The 21,656-nt window shown below is 45.5% G+C and overlaps 2 protein-coding genes across 2 annotated transcripts in view; one reads left to right on the forward strand and one right to left on the reverse strand.

Annotated features, from left to right (window-relative positions):
* Positions 1-444: 444 nt before the first annotated feature.
* On the reverse strand, positions 445-17,771 carry GSG1L2 (GSG1 like 2). Its single transcript, XM_063109061.1, has 5 exons — positions 17,468-17,771; positions 8,500-8,547; positions 7,341-7,493; positions 5,413-5,524; positions 445-703 (listed from the first exon to the last, which is right to left on the reverse strand). Exons 1-5 carry the CDS (start codon positions 17,769-17,771, stop codon positions 445-447), a joined length of 876 nt encoding a protein of 291 aa, XP_062965131.1.
* Positions 17,772-21,042: 3,271 nt separating this feature from the next.
* The window catches only part of GLP2R (glucagon like peptide 2 receptor), a 70,032-nt gene continuing 69,418 nt past the window's right edge, over positions 21,043-21,656 (forward strand). The window contains exon 1 of the mRNA XM_063112912.1: positions 21,043-21,156. Coding sequence (XP_062968982.1) covers positions 21,043-21,156 — 114 coding nt within the window. The remainder of the gene's footprint in view (positions 21,157-21,656) is intronic.

A 21,656-nucleotide genomic window follows, 5' to 3' on the forward strand; every position in this document is an offset into this window, starting at 1 on the left:
GCTGTGTGTCACACTTTATTGTGTGTGTGTCAATTAGTGGGAAAAAAGTCTGGGCTTTTCTGTCAACAAACCTGTGTGGGCAGCACATTTGGCATTTACTGTAATTAAAGACGTGCTTTCCCCTTCAGCTTCTCTCCCCCTTACGGCTTGCGTGCTCCCTCTTTCTTTGGTACCCTTATCAATCTCACTGTCAGGAAAGCTTAAGAAGCTTCTTTATGGGGGGGTGTCAGTGGTTGGCATCTTTTTAAGAGTTATCTCACTTAAAGATACTGGCATTTTAACAGGAATCAGAGGCTGAAGCCAAAGGTGTTTCATGAAGAGTAAGACAGAGGGGATAAAGGGCTTATCTAGACCACAACTTTTGAAACCCACCCAAGCATGATCAGCATGAGAACAAGTGCCCAGCTTGTCTGCCTTTGCAGATCTGGCAGCCAGAGGCACTCGCTAGCACGTGGACACCTTGCCTGGGGTACCTGGTGGCAGGTGCCCAGAAACATTCACAAGGGCACATCCAGCAGGGCGAGGAGCTGCTCCTGTTTCCCAAACCCTCTCTGAAGTCTCAGGTTCCGGGAGGGTGTGTTGAGGGTGCCGACTGTCCTTTTGTACCCTCTGCTTTTCTGTGAGTCGCAGGCGGGCTGCTGTGTATCTGCTCATGGCTGTGACCGACATGGTCATGCAGAGGGCGAAAGAACACCAGGCAAGGCTGTCAACAAAAGGCACAGTTAGGAAGGGGCCAAGGGCTGTGACTGCAGGGTTTCCTGCTGGGATCAGTCTGGTGAAAAAACAGCTCCTGGTTCTACCCAATTTGGACCTGCACTTTGGATCACAAATTCCAGAGACCAGCCAGTGTGTTGTTTAGCCTGGTGGGTAGGAGAATGGATTCTGGAGTCATTGTGCTGGCTTTCCCCCAGGGCCCCACCTCTTATTAACTGTGTGACCTTGAGCTGGTTACTTCCCCTCCTCGTCTCAGTTTCCTCATGTGCAAAGCTGGAATAATATCAATGCTGCCACGCCAGGTTGTTGTGAGGAATTCAATGAGCTAATGCGTGGGAAGCACTGTTGCATATAAGCATTACTTCTTGTTGCCGTTGCTGTTGGCTCTAACCCAGGACGCTGGCACTGAACACTGGAATTCTTATGTCCCTGTTCAGACTGGAAGCCTGTCCCGTTCTGAGACGAAGGTCTGTACTTGCAGTCTTCATAGAAGCCAGCATGGTGTTGAGAATGTGGTAATTTGCATGTACTTTATACCAAAGGGTGTTCACATGTTGCATTGTTACGAGACAGAGAGAAGGGCTGGGTGATGGATGGTGAAGGTAACTTAGAGAAGAACAAGAAAAAGGTAGAGTTAAACAGATACACTTCTGGATGGGTAATAATTAACTTTATTGCACACCAGATGCTGTGATGAACACAGGATTATCTCATTGAGCCTCACAGCAGCCCCTGATGGGGGCACTGTCATGATCCTCATTTTACAGATGAGGAAGCTGGGACACAGAGTTCAGTAACTTGTCCAAAGTCACCATGTAGAAAGTGGGACATCCTGGATTTGGCTCCAGACCCTGTGACCGGAGAGACAGGTGGCTGACTTGCTAGACTCTGCTGCCTCCTGGTGCTATCTGTGTAACCAGGTACATCCCTCAGGGTTCTGGGTTGGGCTTGGCCTTGCTTAATGTTTTTATTAAATGGGTGATTATTCTAGTTTAAACGGGGGCAGAAATAGGAAAATAGTTGAAGGTAAACCCTGACAGTGAGAAAATATTTGGGGGAAAAAAATTCCCATTGTCCGTAGGGGATACTATGTTCTGTGCTATTGGGTACAATTTAGGATAAGAGGAGAATTTTTCTAGTGTCTTCTGATGGCAGGAAGAATTGCTGCTGCAATCCCCAAATTTGATAAAATGCTGCACACCATGCAAAAAGATGAGGGAGAGGGACTTCTGGGTTTTAATAGAAGGCTGACTTCAGGGCCTTATCGCATCTCTGTACACCCCCATTGAAAGGAGAAGAAAGGGACTGTATACTAGTGCGAACATACAAGGGCAAAGGGAACTGAAGAGGAGACATGGGAGGATGGGAAGCAGTTGTGAGAGGGATGAATAAGCCTCAGAGTGAAGGATGTCACACATAAAGGGTGTACGGAGAGAGGCATCAACAAGATAAGAAGAAGGTCTGTCATATTAGCCCCACTGAATCCTTGAGGGCTCAGAACTTTGAGACACAAATATGGCACAAAAAAATCAGAGAACTGGCTAAAAGTCTCTTTGATACCACAAATACTCTCTCCCTGCCTGTCCTTCCCCTAGGAGAGCAAAGGTTTATTCTCTGGAGAAGGTAAACAAGAAGAAAGGCTCCAGATTTGGAGACAGCAGTCACAATGTAAGGCAGGGGAGAAGTGCTGACCTGAAAACAGGGGATGGCATGAAAATTTGCATATGGAGTGGGAAGCTGTCCAGCCCCTTTCCCATCACTAACCTCAGAAACTATCAGTCAGGCACACAAGCTCACCCCACTTCCTGCAGATATTGGAGGATTTTCCTCCAAAGACACTGAATGCTTGCAAAGAAAGTGCCTCTACAAATGAACATATGTGTGTGTTTTTGTGGGATGAAATTCCCAGATAAAATAGATGGCTCCATACCTCTCTCTCTCTCTCTCTCTCTCTCACACACACACACACACACACACACACGTGAACAGTAAATAAGTTCCAACCCTGCTCCAGAGCCTCCAGTGATTCTCATACATCACTTGACAATAAAGGACCAACATCTGAAGGAAAGGCGCAACATCAAATAGGGGAAAAAGTATTCTAAAGGGAAGAGATAACACAAGGAACAGAAGAAAACAGTGATAAAAAGAAAACCCTTTGGTTAATATCTTCAGGGAAATATGAGAAGATGCTGCATCAGTAAAGCCAGATCAGGATACCATGAAAAAGGAACTACTAGGCAACAAGGAACAGCACTTGGAAATTAAAATAAGATCCAAAATAATAATTCAATAGAAAGGTTAAAAGACAAGTAAAAGAAACATTTTAGAAAATATTACAAAAAGAGAAAGAGATAGAAAATATAAGGAAAGCAATAAGACATTTAGATGATTAACCAAAAAGACCTAATATCTAATTAACAAGTGTTCTCTAAAAAGAGAACAGGAAACTTAGGAGAAAAAATAATCAAAGAAATAATACAAGAAAAATTCCCATAATTCTAGGACATGAATATTCCAATTAAAGGGCCCACTAAGTACACGAAAGAAGAATGAATGTGAGGAAAAGAACATCAACAAGGGACATTATCATGACATTTCAGAACAGTAAAAAAGAGAAGAAAACAACAGGCCATCTACAAAGACACATGAATCAGAATGGTATTGACAGAAACAATAAATGCTAGAAGAAAAAACAGCAGCGTCTTCAAAATTCTGGGGGAGAATGATTTTCAACAAAGAATTGTGCACTCTGTCCTACTATTAATCAAGTGTAGAACATTGAATAAGTACATTTCCAGAGATGCAAGGAATAAAATAACTTGTCTCTTGTTGAACCATTTCTTAGAAAGCTACTGGAGGATGTTCTCCCACAAAATGTGGATATAAACTAAGATAATCCTATGGGACCTAGGAAGCAGTTTTCCAACATGAGAGTAGCAAAGAGAAATCTCACGATGATGGGTCTAGACAGCAAACAATCCAAAATGGAGCAGGAAGATTGGGGGCTTTGGAGTGTTGGAAGGGTGGACTAGGGAAGGGATGGAATCGATTGATTGTGATTCTTAGAACTATTTGATTTTTTTTTTTTTTTTTGAAAAGATGACCAGTAAGGGGATCTCAACGCTTGGCGTGGTGTTGTCAGCACCACGCTCTGCCAGTGAGCCAACAGGACATCCCTATATGGGATCCGAACCCATGGCCTTGGTGTTATCAGCACCACACTCTCCCGAATGAGCCATGGGCTGGCCCTAGAACTATTTGATTTTTAAAAGTTATTTGCATATATGTTTTTATTAAATATTAAGTAATTAAAAATAGTAGGAAATAAAAACAGAACAAAATGATACTGGAAATAAATGGACCATTCTTCAGGCTCCTTTAGTGTTTGAGATTTGCTTCCACCTACAGCAACAGCTCAGTACAAACTGGCCACAGTTGAGAACCCACCTGCCATTCATCTGAGCTCTCCTGCAGCTATACTCCAAATTGTGTGTAGTGCTGGTGATATCCCCTCGGAATCAATGACACTAGTTCAGAGAGAGGTGGCTAAAGTGACAGAAAGGTAGAGACAATGCTGTACAGAGAAACATTTGTAAAAATTAACATCTGAGGACTGGGAGGATGAAGACTTAGAAGAGTTCAAAATCTAATAAATCCCAAAGCATGTGGATCACAGTAACACAGACGTGTTCACCAAGTCTTAGGACAGGAGGATGAGGGAGTGAGCCCTGACAGTGTTATGTTTTACAAAGAAGAAAGTAACGTAAGAGGTTCTTACATAGGATAAAATTGTGAGTGTTCGTACACCTATTTTTAAGATATAATATCCTTCAGAGGCTGTATTAGTCCATTTTCTGTCACTTATAACAGAATACCCGAAACTGGGCAATTTATAAAGGAACAAAATTTATTTCTTATGGTTTGGGAGGCTGGGAAGTCCATGGTCTGGGGGGCACATCTAGTGGGGGCCTTCTTCTGGGTGGGAACTCTCCATAGGGTCCCGTGGTGATGCAGGTAATCACATGGTGAGGATGGCAGGAGCTCTTTTATGTACTCTCCTTATAAAGCCACCACTCTACATCCATGATAACCCACTAAACCATTAACCCATTAATCCATGACTGGGTTAATCCATTCATGAGGACAGAGTCCTCATGATCCAATCACCTCTCAAAGGCCTCATCTTTCAAATACCTAATCGGATTTCCCATCCTCTTAACACTGTTAAAATAGACATCAAGTTTCCAACACATGAACTCTTGGGGACACATTTAACCCATAGCAGAGGTCCACATCAAAGAGGATCCCTGTGGTTTTCTCTGTCATGGCTTTGTCTTTGCATTAGAAACAGGGGCTGGGTCTCCCATTGTTAAAGTTCTCATTAGGACTTACAGCTCTGGACACTTTCCCCTATGCTGTGTTTAAGAATGTAATGACAAAGGTGTCTCCTTTTCTTGAGGACTTTACTGTGTGCCAAGCATTTTATACCTATAATCTCTCTTAATCCCTATAGAAACATTTCAGGCAGGTATCCTCACTTTGTAGATGAGGAAACTGGGCTACAGAAGGGTTATGAAACTAACCAAAAGTCACAAGAGTAGGAGGTGTTAGGGGTATGACCAAGGTTGTCCTATAAAACCTCTGTGCATCTCAGCTGGTCCACTAAGCCTTGAGCACTGTGACCAAGCCACCTACCAATATGACCAGCCATGGTCCCACGTCTGAGGCCTCCAATCTTCTGGTCCAAGGTTAACAGTGATTTGAAAAATGGTGGTGTACATCATGTGGGCCACCATGCCTAGGAGCCCTGCACAAGGAAAGCTTTGTGAGCCACAGTTAAGTCACCATGATGGAAGAGTGTTTCCACTTGCATGAGCTGGATGTAAGGAGCTTTCCAGCATCCTCCTTGCAGCCCCTCTTAGCAGCTGCCATGTTTCATGTATGCATTGATTTCTTAGTCATGAATCCACACTGTTCTGTGTGTCTCTCTGCCATTGCGTTCCTCCCTTGACCACCTCTTTCCGTGTTCCCATTCCACAGCATCCCTATGCCCAGGGACTCCCATGTTGCATCAACTCTTTCCCAGCACAGGTGAGGGGTCCTTGGGCTACATGTGGCCCACAGCCTCCTTTACAGTGTTCTCTCATGGTTTTTTTTTTTTTTTTTTTTAATTTGGATTATCTGCTAAATAACAATTAAAAACTAGGACACTTTACATAAAAATTGGAATATCTTCTGGCTATTATCAGTGGGAACTGAAGTCAGTTGTCAATGTGATCTCTCTCTCCTCTGTAAATGACTTGGACTTTTCCTTTTCTAGAGACCCAGAAGATTTTTTCTTTAATTATTTTAGCACACGCCTAGGACTTGAATGTACTGGGTCAATTTTTCTAGGTACTTGGAGGGAGCTTTTTATGTATACATTTTGGTCTTCTGTTGGAGAAAGTTTCCTTTAATTTTACTTTTAAATATCGATTATTACATTGTTTTGTCCTTCTTTTTCAGGAAATCCACTTATGTTTATGTTTAATGTAATAAATGGATGGCAGGCTGTGGTCAAGTGTGGGCCGGCTTCAGTGGTCAAAATATAAAATTGTTTTAATTTGTGGGGGCAGTTATTTATATCTTAATGGGAATGCCTAAAGCCCTTATAATGTATCTGTGCTCATATATCCTTAAACATCCCACCCGACTTGCCATTCCCACAGTTGAAGCATCCGGAAGAGACTTCCAGAAAGAGGTCTCATACCATCAGTGAGGACCTTGGGGTGTGCCAGGACCCAGGCAGGAGTCTCCAAGAGTCCACGGCCTGGTCCTTTGCTGTGAAGATCCAGAAATTGGATTTTATCTTCCTGTTCACTTACAACAAGACTTGAGAAAGATGCGTGACACATCAAGCCCAGAAGATTGACAAACTGGACTGAGGCCCTATTAAATTAACACAGCTTTGTGCAAACAGCTGGAGAACTGAGGGAAGTCATTTGTTTAAGGTTCTTTTTGTAGTGAAAAGGTCCACTTAGGAGACCAGATAAAGTTGCTCTGAAAGTTTCTCGGAGAACCCAGAATTAGAATAAAAAACAGGAGTTCTTCATTCTTATGGCATATTTACATCGCTTGGAAAATAATTTTTAAAAAGCTACTACTTATTGAGTACTTATTATATCCTAGGTGCCCTCTTATTTAGTCATCACCATAGCCTGTGAGATGCTTTATAGTGTTGTCTTTAAGAGGTTAAGTAACTTGCCCAGGGTCCCACACCCATTAAGTAGCAGCGATCCGAACCTGGGCAGGATTCCCCCGCAGACTCATGCCTAACCACTGTATTACATGAGGCCACTTTTTGTTCCCTCTTCCCTGGTTGTGATAAAAACACATCAGTAAATTTGACTCTCCATCTGTGCCTACCACATTCCCTTTCGTCAGTCATCCAAAGCATCATTGCTTGTGCCCAGTGGGACTAATTCAGTGCCTTATCCAGTGGCCCAGCTGTCCTGCTGAACTGGCCATTGACAGGGAAGAGCCAGCCATGCTTCGGTAAGGGTCTGCCCAGCCCAAAGCTCTACGTTCCCTCTGGGGCAGGCCATGGAGGATTTGCCTGTTTTCATGATGCTGTTGGAAAGTACCTGCGAGCACCATGAGGATGGCTACCGAGGCATCCACCTTGAGCCAGTCAAGCCCAGAGCTGTGATGACTCACTCTCGAGCCCAGGAGGATGGCACTTGTCAGCAGCAGCAGGACATCCAGGACCTTAGCTCCGATGGACAGCCACAAGAGACCTGCAAAAGGAAGGGGTGACGGACACGCCGGGCATTTGGAATTCAGAAGTGCTGCAAGGTTCATCCCTTTGATTGCATTCATTTCTAAAACAAAACATAAAAAACAAATGCTTTGGAGTAAAAAAAAAAAATGACAGATGCCTTTGATGCATCTTGGAAAGTCAGCAGTGAAAGAGGGCTTCTAGGGTCTGAAAGAGATGTTTGTAAAGATTGGGAAGGAAAAAAACTAAGCAAAAAACCCTGGTGTAAGGACATGAGAGATACTGAGAGGTCTCCATTCCCCAGCTTGAAAGTTAACATTTTGTTTTGATTCCATCAGAAGACATTATTCTTGCCTCTTTAATGAAAAAGATACACAAACAAGGGGGCAGAGGAGGCTGAGAGTTGAAGAGCCCTTTCTGGAGGTCCCAAAACCTCATTTGTTTCTGTGTGAGTCACTTGTTCACCCTGTGGATGGAACCCCGCCTGTGGCTCTGAGGAACCCTGTGGTATGGGGAGGACAGAAAAGGGGGACAGGAAGGAAAACTGATGTTTGTAAAAGGCCTGCGATAGGGAAAGTTAGGTACTGGGAACACAGCAATGGGTGAAACAGATGTGATCTATGCCCTCCCCAAACCTGTCTCCCAGCTGGGAGAACAGATACTAAGAAAGTCATGACAAATTGAATGAGTGTTATACAGAAGAAAAAGTGCTGTAGGCAGCAGTGTGTCGGAGCTCATCTCCTTGCAGCTCTGCATTCACCTTACACGGATGGCTTGAGATCAGCCACGGTGGGAATATTTGCACCACAGAAGGCAGCAGACACTACCAGCCAGGGCTCCCCCACCCCCTCCCAAGGCGGCTGTTGAATATTTGTCAGCACACCACTGGCCGTAGGGCACACGAAGAGAGCCTGTGGCCCCAGCCTTTGCACTCAACTTCACGGAAAAACCAGAATAACTATTTCATCTTTCCCCCCCACACCCAATAAAACAATAAAAATTGTCAGCATGAGTAAGGTATTTACCTTGTTCTTCAGCTGGTATGATACTCTGGAAACTCCTACACTTTTCATCTAAAAAATAAAGAGAGTGCATCCATAGTAGGATTAAACTTGACAATTAGGGGCAGATGGTGTTTCAAGCCCCTTAACTGTATCCCTATTCATTTTGAATGAGGAACAGGGAGTGGGGTGATCTACTTAATTGCTGACGGACATGCAGCACAGTTCCCTGTGGGGCATGACACGTCCACCCTATGGAACTCGGGCTTGGCTATGTGCCTTTCTGTGGCCAATGAACTGGGAGTGCAAATGAGGTGGGTCACTTCTGGTCAGCAGCTTTAAGAGCCGACACATTGTTCACCCAGTTCTTGCTCCCTTGCTCCGTGAGCACAGGAGCACATGTCAAGGGGACTCTCTATCAGCTTGGGTCCCCAAATGGCTGTAAGGAGGAGAGACCCCTTGCCAATGAGAAAAGTTCACATGGAATAAACTAGAAATAAATTTGTTGGTTTGAACCACTGAAATTTGGGGGGTTGCTTGTTATTGCAGATAACCTAGCCTAATTGGACTAGTACTGCTGGTCTTAGACCAGGGAGTCTCAGCTTCTAAAACAACATCCATTGTGATATGAATCTCAAGTAATTTGCTTCTGGTTAAAGGGAAAGTATTAAAGCTTGTAATAATTTTTAAAAAATGAATTAGAGCAGATTCAGAACCATCTCTCTGTTACTAAGACCCTAAATATGTGAGTCACCCAGTCTCTTCCCTCCCATCGTGCTTTTCTCAGTGTGAGAGAAAAGGAGTGATTGTGTGTGCCCAGAACACACCAACAGAGTCATTTATGTGCTCTAGGTTGAGTCCTTTGCATGTGAGTGTCATCTGTCATGTTGCACACATTGGCTGAAAAAGCTCAAGTCACTGCCTTCGATATGTAATTCCCTTGAAAATGCCAAGTCCATGAATATCCATATTTGGTCTGCAAATGTAACCAAATTCTGGTTTGGAAGTGAGTGACAGATGGATGATTGAGACTACAGCAAATCACCCTCTGGGGTCCTGTACCAGCGAGGTGCCACACTGTCTTTGCATTAACATGTCTGCCCAAAATAGAATCATTGACTGTCAAGTGGGGAGAGTCTGGAAAATCATCTGTCTCACCCCTGCACAGTGTGGAGTAGTGGATCTGAGGACCTCTGAGGGAAAATGACTTGCACAAGACAACACAGTTGGAGGCGATTTTAGAATGTGAACTCAAGTTTGCAAAGGCTGGGCCCAATGCTGTCCTGCTTTTCACTGATTTAATGCAATCCAGTGGGCAGAGGGAAGGTGTCAGGGGACATGAAGATGCCTGAGACACAGGGAGCTGCCCCTAGTCTGGCCTGGTAGTGATACAGGATGTGCTCAGTTTTCCTGGGCTCAGGTTTCAGGACATGCCTCTGGGTTTCCAGCCACCCGCTGAGGTCCCAGACCCTCTCCTCTAAGCTCTCCCCTGGAGGAAAGTTACTGCTGCCAGTTAGACCTATTCTTAACACCAACAAGGGAAAAATGAGACAACAGGGGCTGTGTTATACAATCCAGTGGCTGGGCATGCTCAATAGAGAGCACAGAACATTCTGGTGCATACAACTGGGAACCACTCCCTTAACTGAATATTCACTAGGTAGAAAAACTATAAAAGCCAAATCTCAGCTGAGGGCAGGGTTGCTGCTCACTCTCCTGGTGGCAACCTGCACTTCCCTGGCTGAGGTGTGCATACTTTAGTTTGTATCTAACTTACTTTCAGTAAGCAGCTGCTCACTCTCTTGAGCCAGCCTGCACTCTTACTGAACTTCGAGTATGTTTTTTGGCTTTCGTGTTAGACTTGATGCATGTACTGAACTTACTTTTGTGTTAAACTTTGTGTAGGCCCTGCTCAGTCTCTGGAGCATGCTGCGCTCTCTCCATGGAACCTGTATTTCTTATCAATTTTATTAAACTTGTTCTTACTTTCTACTGTGACTCTGCCCTTGAATTCTTTCCTCTGTCGGAGTCAAGAACCTGGTAAGAGGACTGGGTGGGTTGAGGCTGACTGTCGGGTCCCCTGGACCCTACCTCCAACATCAGTAGGAGCTAAAACAGAGAAAGGTGCAAAAACTATGGGGCATATTTCATTGACTCTTCAAAGAAATGGCTTTCTTATCTCTAAAACAGATTCCATAGTCTCCACACTAGCCATGCTTTGAGGATTAGATGGGATAATACACAGGAAAGCATCTATCACAGTTAATATGCACATACGTCTTTTTTTGGAGGCTGGCCAGTATGGAGATCTGAATCCTTGACCATGGTGTCACCACGCTCTAACCAACTGACCTAACCAGCCATCCCTGCACATACATCCTGTTGGAATAAAATGAGTTCTATTAGGGCTTTTTTGCATGTAGTTAGCATGAATTTATTCCTAGACTCTGAGTACCCCGAGGGCAAGGATCATGTCAGTTACCTTTTCTGGAAGTTTCCAGGAACAGAAGGAAGTCTGGGGAGCATTTTTAGACCTCAGAAAATATTTTTCTTTTATAGGAGAGAAAATGCCAAAACTTAGCATTCCTATTTGAGAATTCACAATGGCTCCCTATCTCTTCTGGCATCAAGTCTATATTCTTCCAGGCTTTTATGCCCTCTCTCTGTCAACCTGGTCTCCCAACACAGAGCTCATCTTGCTGCTGCCTTAGCACAACCAGCGTTCACCTTTCACCTCATCTGGTCACTTGGAGTCTTGTCATTTCAGGCTGCTGTGACAAAGTAACATAGACTGGGTGGCTTATCAACAACAGAAATTCGCTCTCACAGTTCTGGAGGCTGGAAGACTGAATCAGGGTGCTAGTACAGTTGCGTTCTGGTGAGGGCTCTCTTCTGGTTTGCAGACAGCTGCCTTCTTGTGTCTTCCCAGGGCAGGAAGAAAACTAGTTAGTTCTCTGACCTCTTCTTATAAGGGCTCTAATCCCATTCAAGAGGGCTCCACTCTCATGACCTAATCACCTCTCAAAGGCCCCACCTCCAAATACCATCACATTGGGATTAGGGTTTCAATACATAAATTTGGGGGGAGACAAACACTTAGTCTATAACATACAGGAAAGATCATACATATGCACAGGCACACACTTTTGATGGTGCATGTCTAAAGATCATAAACCTCGGCCTCCTTACTTCACACTTCCGTGTTGTCCCTCTGCTGAGCCAAAGGAAGAAGAGAAACAAAGCCTGGGCATAGGACACAGCCGTTTGGTCGAGTTTCTCCCCTGGGATGGTTTCTGATCTGAACGCGTAGCCAGGAATTCATCTGTCACATAACTGTTCACAACAAATGGCCTGAAGGAGGGTGTTTCCACAACCTGGGGCTGAGGGCCACAGAATCAGGGACCTGTCAGTTTGTCTGAAGCTACAGTAGCCTCTGCAGTATTTTAATTAAGTCAGCTTTGGATTAATGCAATTGAACACTGATTCTCTGATGTTGGCAGCAGCAGCAGTATCGTGATCACAGTGGCAATGATTTGTCTGTGTCCCCTCAGTCTACCTGGAGCTCCCCCAGCACTGGGGAAATCTCAGTACTCACACCCTGCTCTCTAGCAGAGCATTTTGGGGCCGGTGCAGCACTTTTTCCACATCAGCTCATCCCAGCCTAACCACAGCCCCATGCATCAGTCTTGCAGCGAGAATAGCAGGTGGATACCATGGAGAAGATGTGGCATTTAAATCTGAAAGGCCTGGCTTCTATGCCTGCTTCTCCCACGGTCAGTAATCACAGGAAGCTTCCTGATCTCTCCAAGCTTCACTTTCTTTGCCTGCAAAATGGGTATAGTAAAAGTTCTCCAATGAGAAAGTTGTGAAGGTATTTTGTGATCTGCCTTACGTGCTTTAGTGTGTTTAAGTGTTGATAAAGGCAAGTACAAGTATCTCTGTTTTACAGCTTTGGCAGCTAGGCTCAGACAGGTTGGTAGAGTTAGGAATTGAATGACAACCGTGCTTTTCCACCTAAGCCTCAGTACCTTTTTCCACATCACCACCCGCTGCTTCTCTCCCTAAGGCATGGAGGAGTTGAAGTCTAGCTGGTCTTCTGACAAGAGCTGCCCCTTCCAACAGCAAGGACGATGAGGCCAGGTACAGAGCCAGGGCACAGCAAACGGCGGTGGGCCAGCCAAGGAGATGAAGAGAGTTTGCAAGAGCTTAGAAGCGTGGGTTTAGCTGGGGCCCAGGAGTCAGACCGTAGTGGTCCCTTGATTAATACGAATCCTCAGAAGTGATGTTCCTTTTGAATGAAGCCAGCAGGATTAAAAGGAAAAAGCTTAATAAATCCCATGAAGCCAGAGAGGCGGGTGTGACATAGCTCAACAGAGCTTCGGCAGCCAAGCAGCACAGCAAGCCAGCTCCTGGAGGTGGCGCCCGAGTCCCCGGAGCCTGACTGGCAGCCCCATCTGTTATTCGTCCCCAGTCCCCCCTCCCCCCCCCCCGGGGTGCCCAGGGCCCTCTGTCCTTGAACTTTGTGAATCGATCAGAACGGCATAGAATCTAAAATCCACTCACTTAAGGAAAAAGAACATTTCATCTAAGGGCTGCCTCTAGCAGAAATTTTTATTTTAAATCTTCAGAGTGTGGAGTAAAAAGTCTGAGCTCCCTTCTGAGGCACGCTAGGTGCAGGGTAGAAAGGGCAGAACTCTCCAAGGTGGCTTGTGCAGAGGATGCCCTGTCATCGCACACCAGCTAACGTCCCTGGACGGTCAACGTTCAAGGAGATGGAGCTCATTCAGGAGAGCCCCCAGCGAGGCCCCACAGGGCAGCACAGCGGGGGTAGGTGGACACCCAAAAGCCCCTGTCCTGGACTTGTGTGGGGCCGAGGAGCATCCTCCCTGGCTGGGAGTCCTCTCCACCAGCTCTACCGAATTCATCTCGCCTCTCCTGACCTTCTCTCCAAAGCACTGGTTGGAGCTTCTTCCCATTTACCTATAGTCCTGACCCCTTTCTTATGCCCCCAATCTCCCAGGCACATGTGATCTATTAGACTAAATAGCAGATGTGTGTCTGGTGCAACCGCCAAAGGGGGTGCCCAGGCTACATTCTGTGGCTGACATGACGTCTTTGGCTTTTGCAGTGCTTCAAAGATATTTTAAAATTGGGCAAATTTACAAAGAAATACAAATATCTTACTGCCCTTGGAAAATTAGAGCATCTGACAGTATTGGACTCATGAGCGCACATGACTGTATTGCTGAGCTGAGCAAGAGGCTGGCCCTTCCCTGAGGCATGAAGTGTCAAGGTCACTGGCATTCCCAGCTAGCCCCACGTCACATCACCTGCTTTTGTTGCCACCTCCTATAGGTGTTTGACTTTGTGATCCCTGGTGCATAGCTTTTGTTTTACCCTTTGATATGTTTGGTATTAATAACTTATTATTATTGAGTAAAAATTTGATTCTAAACTTTTTGCTTTAGGGGCATCCTGCAACTCATGGAGGTAATATATTTCTTGGGGTGGGGGGAACAGATGTTCTGGGGAAGATGTCCTTTTTTCCTTCTTAATAAGGTGAAGACAGTATTTAGAGATCCTGGTTTATCTGGATGACTGTGTTATATTAAGAAATATATAAAATGTGAGCTGATGTTTTTTAGATTGATCGGCACAAAATTATTCATGTACAATCAGAAGAGTTGTTGCTCTTCTGTTTTGTACTTTGTGGGGTAATAGGAAAAGCCAGAGCTAAAAGTTAAGAAATCTGAGTTCCATCTCTGGCTTTGTCAGTGTCTAGCTGTGCAACCTTCAGTTCTAGAACTCCACTTTCCCATCTGTAAAATGGCACTTTTTCTAGGTCAGCCTTTTCCAAAGTATATTCCACCGAACACTAAATGTTAATTCTTATTATACATAAAAATTTTTCTATGGTCAATGAATCTTGGGAAATGCTGGGATACATAATATTAAACAGGTTTCTCTATTGTGGGGCTTCTCAGAGATTTTGATATGCTAATGTGCATTGTGAATCTCCGAGAAGAAAATGTAAAATGCAATCTTTTCCAAATTGGTTTAACTATCAGAACTATTTATGTCTATTTTTACAAAGAGCATCTCAAAAAGCACCTCCGTGGAGTAATCTTTAAGAACATCGAGTGAGACACTTGATGTTATCTTTCTGTCCTGACATTAAGAACAGAGTTGCATATAAATCAGAAAGGGGTCAGGAAATACATCCTTTCTTTCTACTGGGTGTTGTTCATGAATCATTGAGAACATCAACTCTCCTAAGAATTCACTGTGTGTTCCTGACAATATAGGGAAAGCCCTTCAGTGGTGTGATCCAAGCAATGACAGGGTGTGTGTGTGTGTGTGTGTATGTGCGTGCGCGCGAGGGTGTGTGTGAAATAAACACTCTGTGGTTTGGCAAAGTGCCAATAGGATTTCCTCCAGAGGAAGGTGCCTGAAAGAGCCTCACACAGTCTCTTAACAATGCTTTCAAACCGCGTTTTAAGTGAGAAGAACCCTGCCCCCACATCCACCATGAACTGGGTAACAATTTTTTTGTTAGAAATCTTGGGGACAGTGTATATTATCTGCTTGCATAGTGTTTGTGTGACTCTGTGAGGCACGTCCCATATACAGCTGGTCAGTTTTCAGTTGCTTCCAATCCTCCCTGAATGAACAGTTCCACCCTTTTCTGAAGTCCAGCCTGTGCAGTTTTTTCTCCCAGTTATTGAGGAAGTAGCTTCCATCTGTCTAATTTTCTAACTCTTGTCTTCAAGTTCAGGTTCTACGATGGCACCACCTCCCAGTGACGTAATAAATTGTAAGCTTCCAATTTTCTTCAGTCAGGCTTTTTCTTTCTAGGGAATGTTATTCTGCTCAGTTCCTTGTGCTGGAGTGACCATGGCCTTATGTGGCAGGGGAGGAGAAGCTGCCTCAAGTGACATGTAAGAGCCATGGGACTTATGTTCTGTAAAGAGCTTTCTCCCCTGCCTTGTGTTCCGATGCAAAGACCTGGGCTGTGCTATCTCAGACCTTTGCTCACTCAGTTCTCAATGCAGCTCACTGGATCATTAGCTCTCAGCACTCTGGCTCACTCACCTTTGTATTCCCCTATTTGCTTAGCTCTGTGCCTGACATAGAAATAGTTGTTAGTGAAATTGCTTCATATTGTGCTAAATCCCTTCTTTCTAGAGAGCTTTGCTGAGGCATGCTTCTCTGACTTTAATGTGTTATAATCACCAGGGAATCTTATTAGAAATACAGATAACACCAGATAGGATGGAAAGTTGGGCAGAATAAAAATATTAATGCTACAAAGATGGAAAAAGAAAAGGCAATGAGTAACTCCAGGAAAAGCAAAAAGCTGTACAAAATAATAATGTAATTACAGCATCCTCTTTGATGCTATAATGAACAATATTTATATAGTAGAACAACATCTATAAATTACTGGTTTATTCATTTAAATGAAACAGCAATATAACTTTTTAGGAAGATGACAGAGGGTATGCAGGATGTTGTGGTGTGAGAGAGTTAAATCCTATTTATTATAATAGGAGGTTAATAGATAATGTCTATGATGAGGATAGCAATGCCAACATGTTTTTTTGAAAATGGAAGCGAATATCAGAAGAGACAATTAAGTTAAAAGGGGTTTCCCACAAAGGGTGGGACTAAGTTATGGAGAGGGAAGGAGCAGGGGACTGTTGGTTTCTCTTATAAGCCTTATGAGTTGATCTGTCATTTGTGTGTAAATACAGGTAAAAACTTAAAAAAAAAAAAAGAATGCCAATTTCTAGACTCTACCCCAGACCTACTGAATTAGAACCTCCAGAGCTGGGCACCTGGATTTTTTACAAACTCCCTGGGTGGTCTGATTCACACCAACATTTGATACCTAGCATGATGCTTATATATAGCTGTGGAAATAGAAGTAGGCCCTCAGAAGGGGACTTGGAAAGGAAGCGGAAATTTCCAAGCAATTTGCCTATGCATGTGGTAGCTATACTTTCCAAACCAAAAATCTGGGATTGTCTTGGGAAACTTCCAGGATGCACAGTCCTGCATCTGCCTGTGAAGGTAGAAAGTAGACTTCTAGGAAGATATCACTCCCCAGGAGGTGGTGGGGGAGGCCCCTCCAGTTGCCTTAGCTCCAGACACCACAGCAGTATCTGCACTGCACTTAAAGCAAAGGCCACAGGCACTGACCTGGACATGTGGGAGGGCAAGGCTGGGCACTGTCCCTCAGTGGCCACCACTCAGGTGGGGCTGGGGAGGAGCATGCAGTATCTTAGAGGTTCATTCTTGTTGCCTTTTACTTAGGCCTCAGGAAGAAAAAACAAATGCTGTGAGGATGGGAAAAGCAAAGGCAATTAGGAACTCCAGGAAAAGTAAAAAGCTGTAGAAGAAATCTAATGTCATAAGCCTAAAGTCAGAAGAGAAATGTGGATGGGTGGGGAAATCCTCCCCTTTCTACCTTTGTAGGTTTTGCTTCCCAAGCAGAAAGATAAGAGTATCCTGGCCCTGAACACGAGCTTACAGTCAGGCTGCCTAATATTAAGGAGTCAAATTCCCCCTTCCTCAGTTCCTTGTGAGGTGAAAACACTCTTTTTTGAAAGGTTTGCTCTGAGACTATTCCAAGTACAGAAGAAATAACAGGGATGCATCTTAGGGTTGGGTGGGGGATTTTGAATACCAGGGACTAGGTGACAATAACAAATGGTAAACGCTAATGTCCAGCACTGTGTCAAGCACTGTTGCAAGTGCTTTGTGTGAACCCAGTCATTTAATCTTTACAACAACTCTAGGAGATAAATACTGCTATTATTCCCATTTTATAGATGAAAAAACAGGCTCAGAGAGGTGAAGAGACTTGTTCAAACATACATAGACAGTCAGTGGCAGAGCTGGGATTCAAAGCCGGGCATCCTGGCTCCAGAGCCCCTGCTCCTGCCACCGTCCTGCACCTGTCACCCTGGGAACCTGTGGCCACACTCACCTGCGCCGCTGAGGCTCTCCTCGCAGGAGTGCCAGAGCCCCACGTGGAACTTGCGCTTGGTGAACCTGTCGTCCCCCATCTCCCAGATGTACTGAACAGCCTGGCTGTTATCCCTCCGGCCACTGTCACTGTCCTGGCTGATGTGGATGCAGTGTGGCTCTCCTGGCTGCTCCTGACACAGCGGCTTCAACACCCGCCGGGTCCCCACACACCAGTGACTGCTGCCCAGGGCGGTGAGGGAGAAGGCAAGGGCGAGGCAGGTGGGGGCGAGGCCCAGCACCCACCGCCTCCTGGCCCTGTCCATGGCTGAATGAGGCGGTGGCAGTGGGGTGAGCCTTGGCCCCTCCTCCCCACCCCCCCCGGGCACAGCGTCACCCTCCTCAGCCCTGCCATCTGCTGTCCCCACACAGTCTCCTCTCATGTCCCCATGGGGAATCTGTGTAGGCTGCTGCGGCTCATCCGTGTGAGCGCTGTGGCCTGAGAGGAGCACAGAGCTGTGACACGCTTCTGTCAAGAGCAGTGGCCCTTCAGTCCCTCCCAGGATGTAGATGTGCAGGAGGGTGCCTTTTTAAAAATTGTGGTAAAATACACATAACATAAAATTTACCATCTTAACCATTTTCAAGTGTACAGTTCCGTGGCACTAAGCACACTCACTGTCGTGCAGCCATCACCACCGTCCACGTAAAGAACCCTTTTCATCTCGCAAAACTGAAACTCTGTCCCCACTGAACACTCACTCCCCATCCCCTCCCCCCAGCCCCTGGCAGCCACCATTCTACTTTCTGTCTCTAGGAATCTGACTTCTCAGGTGCCTCATATGAATGGAATCACCTAGTATGGGTCCCTTTGTGTCTGGCTTATTTCACCTGGCACTCTGTCCTCAAAGTCCATCCATGTCATAGCATGTGTCAGGATTTCCTGTCCATTGAAGGCAGAATACTGCTCCATCATGTTCGTTATATCACATTTTCTTATCCGCTTACCCACTGATGGACACTTGGGCTGCTTTCACCATTTGCTATTGGGGAGGGTGCTGGTTCTGATTGATGCCCAGGGGCTATTTGGGTGCATGTCTGTGTGAGACTTCCCTACCCTGCCTTTTGCATTGAGCAGGGTCCTCAGTGCTGGATTCCAGGCACAGGGAATCCTGGGGACTTCATTGGCCTGCTTCTTGTGCAGCCCTATGGACAGAGGGACTACAGATGACAGCTCTTCCAGGGACTCTTGAGAGATGCAGGGGACAGGCAGGCTGCCTTGGTGCTGTGCATAAGGGGGAGGGCAGAATGCACCCCACATGGGTGCAGAATTCAGCACCATCTTGGACGTCAAACACTGGCAGACAGAGCCTCCGGCACTGTCATGCATGTCCTCCCCAAAGGGGGTGCAGGCAGGAGCGGTGATCGTGGAGATCCTTAAGGCACACCTTGAGCAGAGGATACTGAAAAAGGAGCAGGGGCAGGAGATTCCACATGGCATCGAGAACACAGGCTCTGGATGACATGTCAGGCACCTGCTGAAGACTCCAGATAACACGGTGCTCCATAAAGGTTGTGGAAGAATAGAATCGAAAGTTAATATGAACCTTTCCAAGAACTTTTTGAAGTACCTTTGTATAAAGGAGAATCTACCTGTCTGGGCAGGTAGGAGAAAAGGACAGTGACATTTGGGTTAATATCATTCCATCTGTACTTTCCTGCTGGCAAAGTTTTACAAATCATGTGCATTTATGTGACAGTTGGCTGCCCAGTGTCCTAGAAAGAGGTGTTACCATCTTTTATCTCTAGATGGCATCCATCCAATGAGTGGGGAAGTTGTGTGTGGACCTAACCCTGTCCCTTCCAAAAAAGATGTTTTTGAGAAAAAGTTCAAGGAGATAAGAAACAATAGTCTTACAAAGCAGGCATTTTCTTTTGCACTATGCAACTTGGAAGATAGTCTTCAACGTGCAGTCACAGAATAGCTTTGCAGCCATATCAGACGGATCAGAGCCCATTACCTGGGGACTTTCTCCCTCCATGTCACTTCCTCCTGGTCTCTGTTGTCCCAAAGAGATGATCACATCTACTCCAGAGGTCACACCAGCATAAGAGTCCATTGTTGGAGTCTTCGTTCAGATTGAGCATTTTACTGCTAAGGTTTAAAATCTTGTCACAAAGGGTTTTTAAGATTTCTAAGGATTTCTGTCAAGTAAAGCTCACCTGTTTTGCCCCATTGTTCAGAATTCACTCACTCAGACAAGGAGCTCATCAACCAAGATGAGCTCCTATGGTTTGACTTAAAGGAAAAAAACCCCAACGAAACAGAGTAAGAACACGTTCTTGCCTGTTGCTGACCTGATGTTTCATCCAGTCAGGACATCTTCCACCTGGCCTCCAGTTCAGGAGGCTGCGAAAAGTTGGAAGAGGATTCTGAGAGCTGGCCAGGGAGATGTGGGGTGAGAAGGACCAAGCAGAGCCTTTTAGAGGGACAGTAATGAGTCTTCTATAGAACAAGAGCTCATCCAGAGAAGGCTGGGGTAGGGAAATGGCACCTTCTAAAGTAGCTGTGGTCAGGTGACTGTGGTCAGGAGACCTGCCTGGCTCTGCCATGTGCTCGCTGTGTGGCCTTGGGCAAGCAACCTACCCTCTCTGACACTCAATGTTTCTTAGCTGTCAAATGGAGAATTAGTAGTACCTTCATGGGGTTATTGTGAGGATGAGTGAAATAGGATGGTGGACGAAAAGATTTTGTCGATGTAAATCGTGGTGAGAACGTACTGATGTGTGGGTTAGTATGTGATGGATTATGAATTCCATAAAAGGGTCTCCCAGGCAGGCTGAGTGACATGTATGCAGAACAGGTGGGCATCCAAGAGAAGTAAACATTGGCCTTTCCACACGTTGTTTTGCTATTGTGTAGACACAACCCTAGTCACTGAGTGGGTTTTTGCTTCAGACCCTGGGTGAGAAGCTGCTCTCTCCTGAGTCAGGCAACTGCCTCTCCTGTAGAAAACGGCCCAGAGGAGGCCCTGCTTTTGTGACTTGTCTCAGTGCAGCTTGGACAAGCTTAATGCCTTAGAAAGAAATATCCCTTTTTACAAAGACACCCACCTCTGAACTTGTTTGAGGCCCATCTTCTCTTGCCAGCTGTTCCTCTGCAGCTCGAACCCGAGCCTGCCTGGCCCTGGCCCTGTGCATTGAGCAGAACCCTCTGGGTGGGACCCGCTGACCGCATTGCTTTTCCTCCTCAGCCTGCTGAAGAAGTCCCAGCAAGCACAGCTGACTTGGGAAGGTCTGGGAAAAATCTCCCTGCTTTTGGGGGGGCTGGGGCGGGGGATGAGCCACTGTTGATGAGAAACTTGCAAGATTCGGTAGATGGCTCTAGACCAGTTCAGACGCTCTGGGCGCGGCGTGGACAGGATCTGTGCAAACATTTCCTCTCTCAACAAAGAGGAACGTGAGAAGAGGCTGCCTGTGGTACCCTTGGACTGTGAGAGGACGTGCCCGCACTTGTGAAACTGTGCAAGGACGCCGAGGCTGGACCTGAGCAGGGCAGGGCCTGGCAGAAGAGTGGAGTCCCCGCCTGGGGTCCCCATGGGCTTCCCTGCTCCCCAGGGGACCGGCCCTTTTCCCTACCCCAGGAAGCACCCTCTCTGGGCCCCTGGGAGGCTCTTCCTGGCCCTGGTGCTCCTGGTTTCCATCAAGCAAGTAAGAGCATTTGTTATTATTATTCATTGTTGTTATTATTAATATCAGGTGTGCATATGTTCTGATTATAGAAGCAATTTAGGGGTCTTGTAGGCAATCTGGAAAATAGAAAACAGTATTTAGAAAATAATGATCAACCATAATCCTAGCATTCAGAGGTAATCACTTTTAATATTTTGGCATATTTTCTTCATATCCTTTTTCTATGCTTTTTTTTTTTTTACACAGCTAAAATTATAAAGCATGAAACATTCTGTATTCTGCTTTCCCCTTTACATCATATTATGAGCATTTTCCCATGTCAGCGTGAACTCTAAATTGCATTTAAAATAGCGGCATGTATCCTCCTGTATACCGTTAGCATTCTCTCCAATTTGGGTATTTAGGTTGAATGGATAACTCCCTTCCTTCCTTCCTTCCTTCCTTCCTTCCTTCCTTCCTTCCTTCCTTCCTTCCCTCCTTCTTTTTTTCTTTCTTTCTAATTATAAATACATAGAATG

This window comes from Cynocephalus volans, chromosome 10 (assembly GCF_027409185.1).
Source record: "Cynocephalus volans isolate mCynVol1 chromosome 10, mCynVol1.pri, whole genome shotgun sequence".
NCBI classification, from domain to species: domain Eukaryota; kingdom Metazoa; phylum Chordata; class Mammalia; order Dermoptera; family Cynocephalidae; genus Cynocephalus; species Cynocephalus volans.

Excerpts from the sequence above, each read along its gene's own strand:
- GSG1L2 (XM_063109061.1), bottom strand. The coding sequence starts at position 17,771 with ATGGACAGGGCCAGGAGGCGGTGGGTGCTGGGCCTCGCCCCCACCTGC. Across the intron at positions 7,494-8,499 it reads CATACCAGCTGAAGAACAAG|GTCTCTTGTGGCTGTCCATC; the intron begins GTAAATACCTTA and ends TTCCTTTTGCAG. Across the intron at positions 704-5,412 it reads GACCATGGCTGGTCATATTG|CCTTGCCTGGTGTTCTTTCG; the intron begins GTAGGTGGCTTG and ends TTTTGTTGACAG.